The following is a 13,188-nucleotide window of genomic DNA, read 5'->3' on the forward strand; positions in this document are numbered from 1 at the left end:
TTCCAACAGGGCATATTCTTCAGTCAAGCCTTCTGACTATCCAGGCAACTACTGTAGAATGGTTTATTAATAGGAGTAAAAATAAATAATACAGACAAAAGCAGTTCCCCCCCCCAAAAAAATGTATTACAATTCCAAAATTGGAACTGCTTGTCAACGCTCTCTACATGGGGCTGCCCTTGAGGACCACCCGGAGGCTTCAACTGGTGCAGAATGCAGCCGCGCGAGTTGTGATGGGGGTCTCCCGATACTCCCATGTAACACCTCTATTCCGCGAGCTGCATTGGCTTCCGGTTGCCCTTCGGGTGAGATTCAAGGTGCTGGTGATGACCTATAAAGCCCTAAATGGCATGGGTCCGGGATATTTGAGGGAACACCTGCTGCCAGCATCAAGCTCCCTTCGTCCAGTGCGCTCCCACAGGGAGGGTCTTCTCAGGGTGCCGCCGGTTAAAGACTGCCGGCGGGTAACACCCAGGGGTAGGGCCTTCTCAGTGGGTGCGCCTGCCCTGTGGAACCAGCTGCCTGCGGAGCTTAGGACTGCCCCCGACCTCCGTTCATTCCGCCGGGACCTGAAGACCTGGCTCTTCGAGCTCTCTGGCCCAGGCTGAGAATTTTTTAATTTTAGTTTTAATTGGTTTTTTTTTACTGTTCTCAGGGTTTTATTTAATCTTTTTAAATTTGTTTTAATGTTTGTATTGACTCTCTTTTAAATGCCCTGTAAACCGCCCTGAGTCCTTCGGGAAAGGGCGATATATAAATCTAAATAAATAAATAAATAGTATATTTAGCCAAACCCTACTCTCTCGCTCACAAAGATACCCAGTACGAAGCCCTCTAATACTAAATTATGATATGAGATGGCTTCACTCCTAGGAAACATTTAAAGGTCATCTGTCTCAAACTGACTATAGTACTGATAAATTCACCACTGAGTATTGAATTATCCCATTCCCTATCAGATTTCACACAGTGTCAAACTATTCTTAGCAGCTAGCAAAACTCAGGAATGTCAAGGCAGGCAATCAAAAGATTAGCCATGGGTCTATATTAGCTTCACCACACTTTAAAATTCACTGGAAATATAAATTACATATCAGATATCAGAAACAAAAATCCCAACGATCAATGTATCTATTTGTTTACAACAAGCAAACCTTTGGGTGAGCAGGGCAATAGAATGCATTAAAACAAAAACCTGAAGCAAGCCAAAAGCCTGGAAGTGAAGTGGCTACAAAAAGGAAAGCTGGACGACAAAGGGATGATTGACAGATATAGCAAACTCATCCAAGCCCCACAAATCACATTTCCCATTTTTGATCTGAATTGCTGTGCATCTCAGATTTGGTTATAGGAGATACAGTTCCCAGAAGATGAACAAGTAGCTAAGTTTAATACAATTCTCGTCCATAAGAAACCTAATTGTGCCTTTTTTGTACAGTTGCCTGTATCACCCAAGAAAGTTGCCTTTAGAAATAGTCTCAGTAATTACCTGCCATGCAAAATCACCCCCTAAAAGCAGAACCAGCAAAGGCTCTCATACCTTGGCAGGTCTACACGGCTGAGCATCATCCACCATTTGCCACCCATTCATCTCAAGTTGCTTCAAGTTCTCAAATTTTTTATTTATGTCTTCTACCTATTTGAGGAAAAGTTGCAAAACAAAATTAAAGCGAACCAGGTTACAAAAAAACCCCACTTACATTTTAAAAAAAGATATTAAGTGTTAAAAAGCATAGTAAGTTTCCTTAGGAAATAGTTTCACCTAGAAATCAAAGACATGACACTTTTAGCCATTTCCTAGGAATGTCTCGCAACATTTCATTGTATCCTGCTGCTTTGGGTGAAAGAATTTAATATAGATTGCAAATTTAATGCATGATAGAGAACCCTAGCTTTTATTGTATGATGTAGATTTAAAGTTTACATGATGGCCAAAACAAACTTGAGTTTTATGTGTAGCAGTTAATATGCTCTCAGCAGCCAAGGCACATGCATATTCAAGCTAAAAAGTGCAATTTCCTTGTGGTGCATTTTTCCTAGTTAGGACAATTCTCATTCACCTTTTTCATCCATTGCAAAATTTAAATTACCAGGCTAAGATTTATTTGTTTACTGTTGACCGAACAGAGGTCTGGCCATTAAGTAAAGGTAAAAAAAAACAAAGAGTCAGCTGAATGCAAACAGAGGTTTAACAGTTAAAAAAAATTACCTGAAAGTTTACCATATCCCAGAATCCATCCAGATCTGTGCAAGTTGTCTCTTTCTCTCCACGTTTGAATTCACAATTATCTATCAGCCCTTCAAATTGTTTGAATCTCTCTGTCATCAACAGTCTGCTTTGCCCAATGGTTGTGCGGACAAGATCTTTTGCTGGAAAAACAGTATTTTGTTGCATACAGTATATAAATTAAAACTACTGATATATAGACGAAGGCTTCAATTCATGTAAATTTGAATGTGATATTCAGGTTAATGTATGCTGTAAGTCATACGGGTATTTACTGTGGCCCAATATGCAAAGCTAGCACCTGTGCAATTGAGGCTGGTGCATATACAGTTGCAATTTTAGATACTGCTGATTTTTGTTTATGCAAAATGCAGAACAGAATAATTCCATCAGAGGAAAACAGTTAATGTGCAAGTGAAGAGGTTCACTCTCAACAAATCTGAAGATATCTTTTGAGCTATAGAAATTGTGAACTAAAAAATTATGAATGCTGACACTAACATTGCTTAAAGCATGCAAACTCATTCTACCAGCATATGTATGAAGATTTAAAGAGAAAGCAATCAGTGTAAGTTAGCCTTTAGGAATGATACTTAGTTTTTATATTGCTTTTTTATTTTTTTTATTTTAATTCCATTTATATCCCGCCCTTCTCCGAAGACTCAGGGCGGCTTACAAGCTTAGCAGTAGCCTTCATTCTATGTATATGCCTGCTTATTAGGGCTTTCACACACACCCCCAAGTGGCATTATTACAAAGTTAGCTTAATTGCCCCCAACAATCTGGGTCCTCATTTTACCTACCTCGGAAGGATGGAAGGCTGAGTCAACCTTGAGCCTGGTGGGACTCGAACCTGCACTAATTGCAGGCAGCTGGTGTTACTTAAGGAGGCATTAGCCCACTGCTCCACCAAGGCTCAGTGACTTTGTTAATCATAAATTTAAATAAGTAAATTATCTTTATACCTTACTACAATATATTTACAACAATTTATGTTAAAAAATGTATTGCCTGTTCCATCAAGCTGGAACCATATTTTCCATTGAAATATCACTTCAAACAGTGTGAATTTGAATAATGCGGCTATTTTGTAGAATTCATTAACTACACTAATTGAGACCTACCTATAGATAAAGATATATGGGCTTATCAGAGTCACAGTTAAACTCAGGCAGCTGTTTATTTCTGACAATGATTTCATAAAATCTTTTTGTGTTTTGTCTCTTACCTTCCTCGGGAATATCCATTTCAACAGTTTTATCCCATTCAAGACAAAATGAGGTCAGTCTCTCGGTCTCAGATTGAAGAATGTTTCTTTTAAAACAAAAGCACATTCACACCATTTCTCATTAGTTCAGTTAATGACCCAATTTTTTTACCCATAACATACTCAAAGGAACTAAAGTTTAAAAGTATAGTGCTTCAATACCAATTAAAAATATTAATTTTAAGTAAAAAACAACAACACATTATATAGAATACCTCTTGCTAGCAAGCTAAATATTGGCTAAGGATGGACATGTTACAATTCTTTGATCTGAGAACTTCTGTTGCCTCCTTCCCTACTTATTCTAAACAAAGATAGGCAGAACATGCCGAATCACTTTCATACATGTAATATTTTTTAAAATAATTACAGTTAAGGTTGCAATTCAGAAACTTCAGTGCCTATAGTAGCAGCCTGGGAAATATGGTTCCAATAAGAAGAATGATTTCTAGGCTAGGTAGGACCGAACAGACCGTTTTTTGCTAGCCATTTTACTTTATTGCTTTTCATTCAAGGGAGAGAATGGATAGTAAGGAAAATGCCATCTCTACCCTTTTGTTCGCACTCTACTTAGACAATCAGCTTAGGTGCTAATGTGGGACTGGTGTATAATTTTCAGAAATAGGCTTGCTTGGAAAGGTACATTCTTTCGCGCACAGTAGCACAAGTAGATATAATCTCATTTTAAACTCCAAGCAATTACACCTCTAGGTAAAATGGATTGGGTACCATTTCTATCCCCTAGTATCTATGGATCCAGCAAATCTGTTGTTTACTGTAATACAAAGGTGAAGAAATCTCTTTGGAGAAGATATTATCCAGGCAGTTTATTACTTTAAATCCCTTTGATTTTGTCTACAGACCTAAAATAGGACACGTCATGCAGGAGCTTTGTTGTTGGCTCTGATATTGCAGTTGCTAGAAGATCTGGTTGCTGCACACTGCTCTCACTTTCAAAAGTACCATTATCCCTCATCTTGTCAGGCACATGTTCTAGAAAAAAAATTTAGATGGAAAAATTGCAGAATCTGTATAAAATATAGGAGGAATGCAACCTGCAACTAAACAGGCTATAGTTGCTCTTTCAGTAACCATCAATAAAATTTAAACCATCATATTAGCCAAGCTATTAGTATTTTGCATATTTAAAGTTGCAATTATTTAGTTAACCAACTAAATAATTGCCTTCCTCTCTTTTTTTTAACACTAATGCAAGGGGAGGGACGAGTGGTAGCCTATTACCCCCAAGTCTGCTTATAGTCTCTGGTTTCGTTTTGTTTCATTTGCTGGCCCTGGAACCTGACTAACTGCCAAATTTAATATTCTGACCTTTTAAAATAAATGCAGAGTAATGGTTAAGTCTAAATAGGCTTAACACAAAAAAATGGAATTCTAAATGCTGTCCATATGGCCGATGCACCCTCAGTCATACTGCATCATCCCCATCCCATCCCCAGGGATCCCTCAAAAGATCAAAGGGTTTGAGTAAAATCAAAATCCTTGATGCATGGCTGCAGGGTCTGAATTAAGGATGTGCCAATAGGGTGGGGTTCTGAGCATGACTATGCTTATCAGTACTTAGATCAAGAACATTTTCATTAAAGAGGTATCAACAGATCACTGTTGCAAAGTACACCCATTGCAAAGTACTTCTTCAGCTTCACTGAAGTATAGCACATCCCTGCCTGATAGCTACTGTTTGTCGGCACTATAAATCAGAGACTGAAGTGGAGAAAAAGGACTAAAGGCAAACGAGCTTCTACAATGGGACTTCTCACCCTGCCTTTTAAAGTTTTGATCTCTTAGCCCCAGTTGTATAGACATTTTCTTAGATATACCTCCTTCTGTTTCTTCCAATAAATCCAGGGAATATTGGTGTCCTTTAGTGGCTTCCTTTGTCACTTCTGGGTTGGCGGATAACTGCAGTCCATAACCTTGCCTTTCTTCTTTGTTGGCTTCACTAATAATAATAATAATAATAACAAAAATTATGATCAAAACTGAACATGTATGGAAAAAAGAAATCTGTTGTTATACTTGCAGGACCATCTGCTACCGGGAACGAATTCCCATCACCCAGTACACTCACACAGAGAAGGCCTCCTCAAGGTACCGTCGGCTAGACAATGTCGGCTGGCGAACCCCAGGGGAAAGGCCTTCTCTGTGGGAGCGCCAGTCCTATGGAATCAGCTCCCCCCTGAGCTTCGGATGACCCAAGATCTCCGGTCCTTTCGCCGCGGCCTCAAAACACTCCTTTTCCACCTGGCTGACCTGGACTGACAGGCATTTTAATTACCGTATGTTTACAATTTTTAATTTATTTTTAATTTTTAATTTTAATTTATTGCACAGATGACTTTAATTTTAATTTTATCTTAATTTCTATGTTATTGTTGTTAGCCGCCCTGAGTCCTTCGGGAGATAGGGCGGGATATAAGTCCCATTAATAAATAAATAAATAAGTAAGTAAGTAAGTAAATAAATAAATAAATAAATAAATCAAATGTGATTGTAGACCTCAGAACAATGCTTAAAGAGCTTCCTCAATGTCTGGAAATATTGAAATATTTATCAGACTTGGAACACACTAATTTTACAAAACAAAACAAAACAAAACAAAACAACCCCCAGCAACCCTAACCTACTTGAAACTGCCTACATTCTTAGATGTTGCCTTAATAATTCTTAGGTCTTTGGTTAGGATTTGAATTATTATGTTTCCACCAGATTTAAACTGTAAATTTAACTGTAGATTACCCTCACATCATAATAATATCATTTGACATGACATGCACATGAAAGGCTCTAATGCTGGGCAAGGTAGAAAGAGAAAAGAGGAAAGCCAGCAGAAGATGGATGGACTCAGATACTGGAGTGATTGGGAGGCTGTTGGGAAAATTAAAAGAATAGGTTAGAGATAGTTACGGAAAAAGCCTATTTATCTGGTTGTTGGTGTTGAAAACAATGACACGTCATGAAATCTACGTTACGGTTCTACTTTTGTACGCCTACTTGAATTCAAAGTTTGCTCCTTATAATCAAGTCTCTGCATAGCTTTATTACAGGTATACCCCCAAAATTGTCTTAAATAACTGCACCATCTGAGAGACCAATACTATTTTGATTTGGTATCTCCATTTGAAAGACATCCTGGTCCTCGTATTTCACAGAGCTCTAAACAGAAAACCACCATAGATAGCCAGAAGCAACCAATTCATACTCAGCCTTGAAAGGTTTTGAGGCATTTTAAGAGGAAATTAATTGCAACAGGAATAAGGAGAACTCGAAATTAACAAGTGAGGAAGTTGGAATAATTATCTTCCTGAGCTGTTTCCTCTATGAGCTTGAAAATCATTGAAGCAGCATTAAGCAAGGGGGGGGGAGGAGGAGGAGAAATCAACACAATTTGAACAGATTCATAAAATACTTTATATGAAAGTCTGAAGTGGGATATCCTTACCTGATTGTTTCTGAGGGGCTCCAGGAAAGATTGGGTGATAAGAACACATTTGCCCTGGAAGGGGACATTGGTTTCACTCTGTAGGTGGTCAAGCCTTTGGGAGGTCTAAAGACAAAATTCTGAGGGGCAAATGAACGGTTTCTTTTTGGGGGTGCTGAGATGTCTTCTTTCTCAAGGGAGTCCTTCTGTTCACTGCTTGCAGACGATTGGAGCTTCACCTCTTCTTTCTCTTGTTCCATTAGAATATTTTGATTTGTATCGTGTACTACCTGATAAAACACAGTGATTTCTCTTTCGATTTAAACACACATATTTAGATTTTATTAGATTTATATACCGCCCTTTCCCGAAGGACTCATATATAGTTTTTCTCTGGAAAATATTAGCAGGTAACATTCCAATTTCATTTGTCTCTAGGTCATATCTGAGGGTTTGATGCATGTTAAAACTTTAAACCTACTAACTTAAAAAACAGAAGCAACTGGGAAATATTTCCATCATCACGATTTTCCTGAATATAAGCTTGAACTCAGATGAGTTGAATCAGCAAAACTTCACTATTTCAGTTTAGGCAAGTCACAGTTTTTGATTTCTGAACTGCCATTAGGGATAATAGCAGCATACCACTTATGGTACTACAACATACATGGAAAAAATATAGTATGAAAAAACAACTTACTGTTGTCCGTTCCTTTATTATCTCTTTCTGCTGCTTTCCTTTAATTGTAATTCTTTTCTGTGGCAGATTACCTAAAAAAGAACAACTGAACATTATTCCAGAATTTTTCACCACAAGCAATGGAAGATAAATATTTTATAGAAAGAGAGACAAAAATACATAGGAAGTGTAGTAAAAAACAGAATTCAAATCCAGAACGCCTACAGTAAAATTATCAAGCAGGTGGCGTCACATAGATGATCTTGTTTGCACTTAGTAGATCAGTGAGATCGTGCTTGATTATAAATTGGATAGGAGACTATCAAAAATACACAAACTGAAAGCAAGACTGGGAAATTGAAATAACATCCCAGAAGTAGGCCATGACAAATCAAGGAAATTGCATGGCTGTGCTCATATATCGCTAGAAATTGAATCTGTGTCAAGGACATTTTTATCTTCAGTCGTCCATGTAAACTCCTTTAGTACAATTTCACCCACCTGAAATTATAGTTGATTGTGATGCTTGCGGTATTCTGGACTTAGCCGCCGCTGTTGCTCTAGTTACTCTTCTGTGTGTGATTCCAGACTGCACCTCTGAAAAATGGGAGAAAGCTGTTCAATCACTAAAATCTTAGATGTTCTGTGAAATTTTTGCAAGACAAAAATTAAATAAAGTTGATTGGACCATGTCACACAATTGGTCAGGGCTGGGACTTTCTAGATATTTTGGTACTAAAACCACTGCAGAACTTACACTATAGTCATTGTGTATTGCCTACTCCGCAGTGATGTGAAACTGCATTACCATCTTCTGGCTATTTCCTCACCAAAATTCATAAGAGCCACTGGAACCCTTATTAAATAAGGACAAAGAACTCATACCTTTACTCTCTTTTTTGGAAGGTTTGTCTATGCAGATTTGCTTCTGTTCTTGTTGAGCTATCTGCCAATTGCAGCCCTTCCTAGTATAGCTAGATGCAACCTAAAGAAATATAAATATAAAAACACACCTCCTTTTTTAAATAAGAAAGCAATCACACTGTGTATCCATTTAATTCCAGTCTATAAGCAGATGTTGATTAGCCATTTACTCCATCAGTGACCTGTTTTTGATCCAGCCTTTTAAAACTCTCTGTTTAGTCACCTGGTGTGTGCCTTAAATCTCTACCATCAAACAGCAAACATTACAAAAATTGCTTCAGTAACAAGAGCAAGCATTTCAAAATGCAGTTCTTAATTTTATATAAAACTGATAGCCTTGTAAAGCTTGCTTAGAATATACCAATAGTGGTACGTAAAATTTTGGGCACATAACATCTAGTAGTGCTTTAAATCAAAATAATCTTTCTAAAACTAATATACAAGATCTAGGTTGCGAGAGAATTCTGCATCTAACCCCATCTCTAGAAAAGAAAGAGATGGAAGACACACAGAGCATGTATCTGTTGATCAGCACTCTCCTCCATTCTTCATGTTCTAAAAAACAAAGAGCTCATGATTAAAAAAGTTTTCACCATCTTTTTTGATATGGCACAAGATTTCACAAAACCCTCTGGGCATGTGTTCTAGACCAGTGTTTCTCAACCACCTCAACTTTTAAAATGTGTAGGTTTCATCTCTTAAAATTCTTCAGCCAGCAAGTGTTACATTATCCACTTGAAAGGAAGAATACACTAATGAGGAATTTAAGATTTGTGTTGAATTCCTGAATCTGTTTAAAAAAACAAAAACAAAAAACAACAGGAACATTTTGAATAATAATAATGTGCAGCCAGCTCCCAGACATGAAAGGACTCCCTCTGGTTTTTGGAGGCTGATTGCACCCCCTTTGCTGCGTCTGCCTCCAAATCAAAGCAGGCCTTCAGCATGGAGTGTTTGCAGCACAGGGTATTTGCAGCCAGACCTCAGAGACAAGAGGACTCTCTCATTTGTGGGCTGGTTGCAAATCCTCTTGGATTCTGAGACAGGCCTTTTTCAGCCAGCCCCCCAAAAGTGGAAGGAGTCTTTTCGGCAGGGAGCAGCAGCTTGCCACCTTCCCTGCTGGCTTCCCTACTGACTTTTTGGGGAAGCTGGCAAGGAGATCATATGATCATGGGGCACGTGGCTGGAAGTGGGAATGGGTTGCCAAGTACCCAGATCACAATCACATTGACTGCGGGGTTGCTGCAATAGTCATAATTTCAGATGGTTGTTGAATGAATGGTTAAACGAGGACTACCTTTATTTAATGAACTTCACAGCATCAAGAATTTGGAAAAAATAGATCTCCTTGTCCAAACCCAGCCCCACCCCAATCGTTGTCTGGGTTATGAACAGAACAATTCAATTTACATGATATATTAATATCTAATACTCCTTACTATAGATCAGAAAGCACAAAGCCCCATTTCCATTTTTTTTTGCTAAAAACAATCATGTATTGATTCATCAATGTTTATTTTATAATATGAGCAAAACCGAAGTAGGATAGGTTTAATTCCGGGTATTGTAATGCACCACAAATAAGTTAGTTACTAATACTTCACGTATAATCTAATTCTGTTCATCCCAATTTAATTGCCACAAATGTGACAGCACATTGTTGTAATTAACATGCAAATGGTATATGATCAAAAACAAATATGTAAGACAAACCGTTGATAGCTGTGGCTTCCTTGGTTCTGGCAACTGTTTCGCTTTTGACCTTGTAACTCGCGTGACAACTGGAGCTTCCTAGGAACAATCCAGAAAAAAGAATGAGCAAACTGCGATCTCCATATTATATGTGTAGCTTTTAGCAAGAAACATTTTTGGAATAATCAGAAAGCGTTTAGGAATTTTCATGTGACTTTTTTAATGTCTTATTTTGCTCCGAGTTAATTATTTTCTTAATTACTGTTGCTTGACTACCTACTGATATTTTAGTATGTGCCTTTCAGGAGTTCTCCAAAAACAATTTATAAAAATGTTCAAATAAAACATTTTTTGAACTAAAGTAAATTTAAAGGATTGCTGAAGGATAAGTTTAAAACATATGCAGTTAAATTGTTCATGTAACTATGTACTTTAGTTGGAAACTAAAGTTCACATAAACTGTTCAATTATCTCATTGCAACTGAATTTTTCACACTTTTGTATAACAAATAATGCCCCCCTTTCATGTATTGATTAATTTTATTTTATCCTTTCTTCTAAATATTTTGAGTTGCTGTACCTAGGCATTTTTCTCATAAAAGTCCCTACAGATTGCATATGTATGTGTTACTGACTCAAGATTATGGAATCAAATTCATGGTCAAATGCAGATTTCAATTATGTCCCCTTGCCCCCACTCAGTAGTTTAAATCTAAAGTAACACAACATGAAAGTGTCATCTAATACTACAAAATACTGTGCAGTGTAAAACTAAATATGTTGAGCTGTAAGAATCATTTCACCAAATCATATCTACAGCTCTGAAATACTGTACAGAATAAAATAAAACAACTGTACAGATTTGTGCATTAACTCAATGAAACTTGGATTATTTAAACTAGAAAAGCCATCTGACACAGAACATGCAGACTTTTCCCTTCAAGTATAAAGACCAATTGGATAGAGAAATTGCTTCTTCCTATAATAGGCGAAACATGTTTCACTTAGTGACGTGTTTCACTTAGTGGTGGACAGGCCAAGTCAATGGTAACAGCCAGTGCACGTGTAGGTCACTCAGAGGCGGCAAGACCAACTCAATGGTAACAGCCAACACATGTGTTTCACTTAGTGACGTGTTTCACTTAGTGGCAGACAGGCCAAGTCAATGGTAACAGCCAGTGCACCTGTAGGTCACTTAGAGGCGGCAAAACCAACTGAATGGTAATAGGAAACACGTTTCAGTTAGTGATGTTTCACTTAGTGATGGTCAGACCAAGTCAATGGTAACAGCCAGTGCACGTGTAGGTCACTTAGAGGCGGGGAAACCAACTGAATGGTAACAGCCAACAGATGTTTCACTTAGTGACGTGTTTCACTTAGTGACCGTCAGACCAAGTCAATGGTAACAGCCAGTGCACGTGTAGGTCACTCAGAGATGGCAAGACAAACTCAATGGTAACAGACAACACATGTGTTTCACTTAGTGACGTGTTTCACTTAGTGACCGTCAGACCAAGTCAATGGTAACAGCCAGTGCACGTGTAGGTCACTCAGAGATGGCAAGACCAACACAATGGTAACAGACAACACATGTTTCACTTAGTGATGTGGTTCACTTAGTGACGGTCAGGCAAAGTTAACGGTAACAGCCAGTGCACGTGTAGGTCACTTAGAGGTGGCAAGACCAACTCAATGGTAACAGCCAACACATGTGTTTCACTTAGTGACATGTTTCACTTAGTGACGGTCAGGCAAAGTCAATGGTAACAGCCAGTGCACCTGTAGGTCACCTAGAGGCGGCAACACCAACTGAATGGTAATAGGCAACACATGTTTCACTTAGTGATGTGTTTCACTTAGTGACGGTCAGACCAAATCAACGGTAACAGCCAGGGCACGTGTAGGTCACTTAGAGGCGGCAACACCAACTCAAGGGTAACAGCCAACACGTGTGTTTCACTTAGTGACGTGTTTCACCTAGTGACGGTCAGGCCAAGTCAAAGGTAACAGCCAGTGCACGTGTAGGTCACTTAGAGGCGGCAAGACCAACTGCATGGTAACAGGCAACACATGTGTTTCACTTAGTGACGAGTTTCACTTAGTGAGTTAGACCAAGTCAACGGTAACAGCCAGTGCACGTGTAGGTCACTTAGAGGCGGCAAGACAAACTCAATGGTAACAGGCAACACATGTGTTTCACTTAGTGACATGTTTCACTTAGTGACAGTTAGACCAAGTCAACGGTAACAGCCAGTGCACGTGTAGGTCACTTAGAGGCGGCAAAACCAACTGAATGGTAATAGGCAATCCATGTTTCACTTAGTGATGTGTTTCACTTAGTGACGGTCAGGCCAAGTCAAGGGTAACAGCCAGTGCACGTGTAGGTCACTCAGAGATGGCAAGACCAACTGAATGGTGATAGGCAACACATGTGTTTCACTTAGTGAAAGTTAGACCAAGTCAACGGTAACAGCCAGTGCACGTGTAGGTCACTTAGAGGCGGCAAGACAAACTCAATGTTAACAGGCAACACATGTGTTTCACTTAGTGACGTGTTTCACTTAGTGACAGTTAGACCAAGTCAACGGTAACAACTAGTGCACGTGTAGGTCACTTAGAGGCGGCAAGACAAGCTCAATGGTAATAGGCAATACATGTTTCACTTAGTGATGTGTTTCACTTAGTGACGGTCAGGCCAAGTCAAGGGTAACAGCCAGTGTACGTGTAGGTCACTCAGAGATGGCAAGACCAACTGAATGGTGATAGGCAACACATGTGTTTCACTTAGTGACGTGTTTCACTTAGTGAAAGTTAGACCAAGTCAACGGTAACAGCCAGTGCACCTGTAGGTCACTTAGAGGCGGCAAGACCAACTCAATGTTAACAGGCAACACATGTGTTTCACTTAGTGACGTGTTTCACTTAGTGACAGTTAGACCAAGTCAACGGTAACAGCCAGT

General features: G+C 38.8%; 1 protein-coding gene across 1 annotated transcript in view; it reads right to left on the reverse strand.

Annotated features, from left to right (window-relative positions):
• Positions 1 to 13,188, reverse strand: part of DLGAP5 (DLG associated protein 5) — a 32,621-nt gene that overhangs the window by 12,795 nt on the left and 6,638 nt on the right. Inside the window, exons 4-13 of the mRNA XM_083349573.1 lie at positions 10,250 to 10,327; positions 8,498 to 8,597; positions 8,114 to 8,209; positions 7,634 to 7,704; positions 6,955 to 7,223; positions 5,333 to 5,454; positions 4,358 to 4,487; positions 3,456 to 3,541; positions 2,210 to 2,370; positions 1,541 to 1,636 (exon numbers count right to left, since the gene is read on the reverse strand). Coding sequence (XP_083205699.1) covers positions 1,541 to 1,636; positions 2,210 to 2,370; positions 3,456 to 3,541; positions 4,358 to 4,487; positions 5,333 to 5,454; positions 6,955 to 7,223; positions 7,634 to 7,704; positions 8,114 to 8,209; positions 8,498 to 8,597; positions 10,250 to 10,327 — 1,209 coding nt within the window. The remainder of the gene's footprint in view (positions 1 to 1,540; positions 1,637 to 2,209; positions 2,371 to 3,455; positions 3,542 to 4,357; positions 4,488 to 5,332; positions 5,455 to 6,954; positions 7,224 to 7,633; positions 7,705 to 8,113; positions 8,210 to 8,497; positions 8,598 to 10,249; positions 10,328 to 13,188) is intronic.

Source organism: Vipera ursinii (genome assembly GCF_947247035.1).
Source record: "Vipera ursinii genome assembly, chromosome: 1".
Lineage (NCBI taxonomy): Eukaryota > Metazoa > Chordata > Lepidosauria > Squamata > Viperidae > Vipera > Vipera ursinii.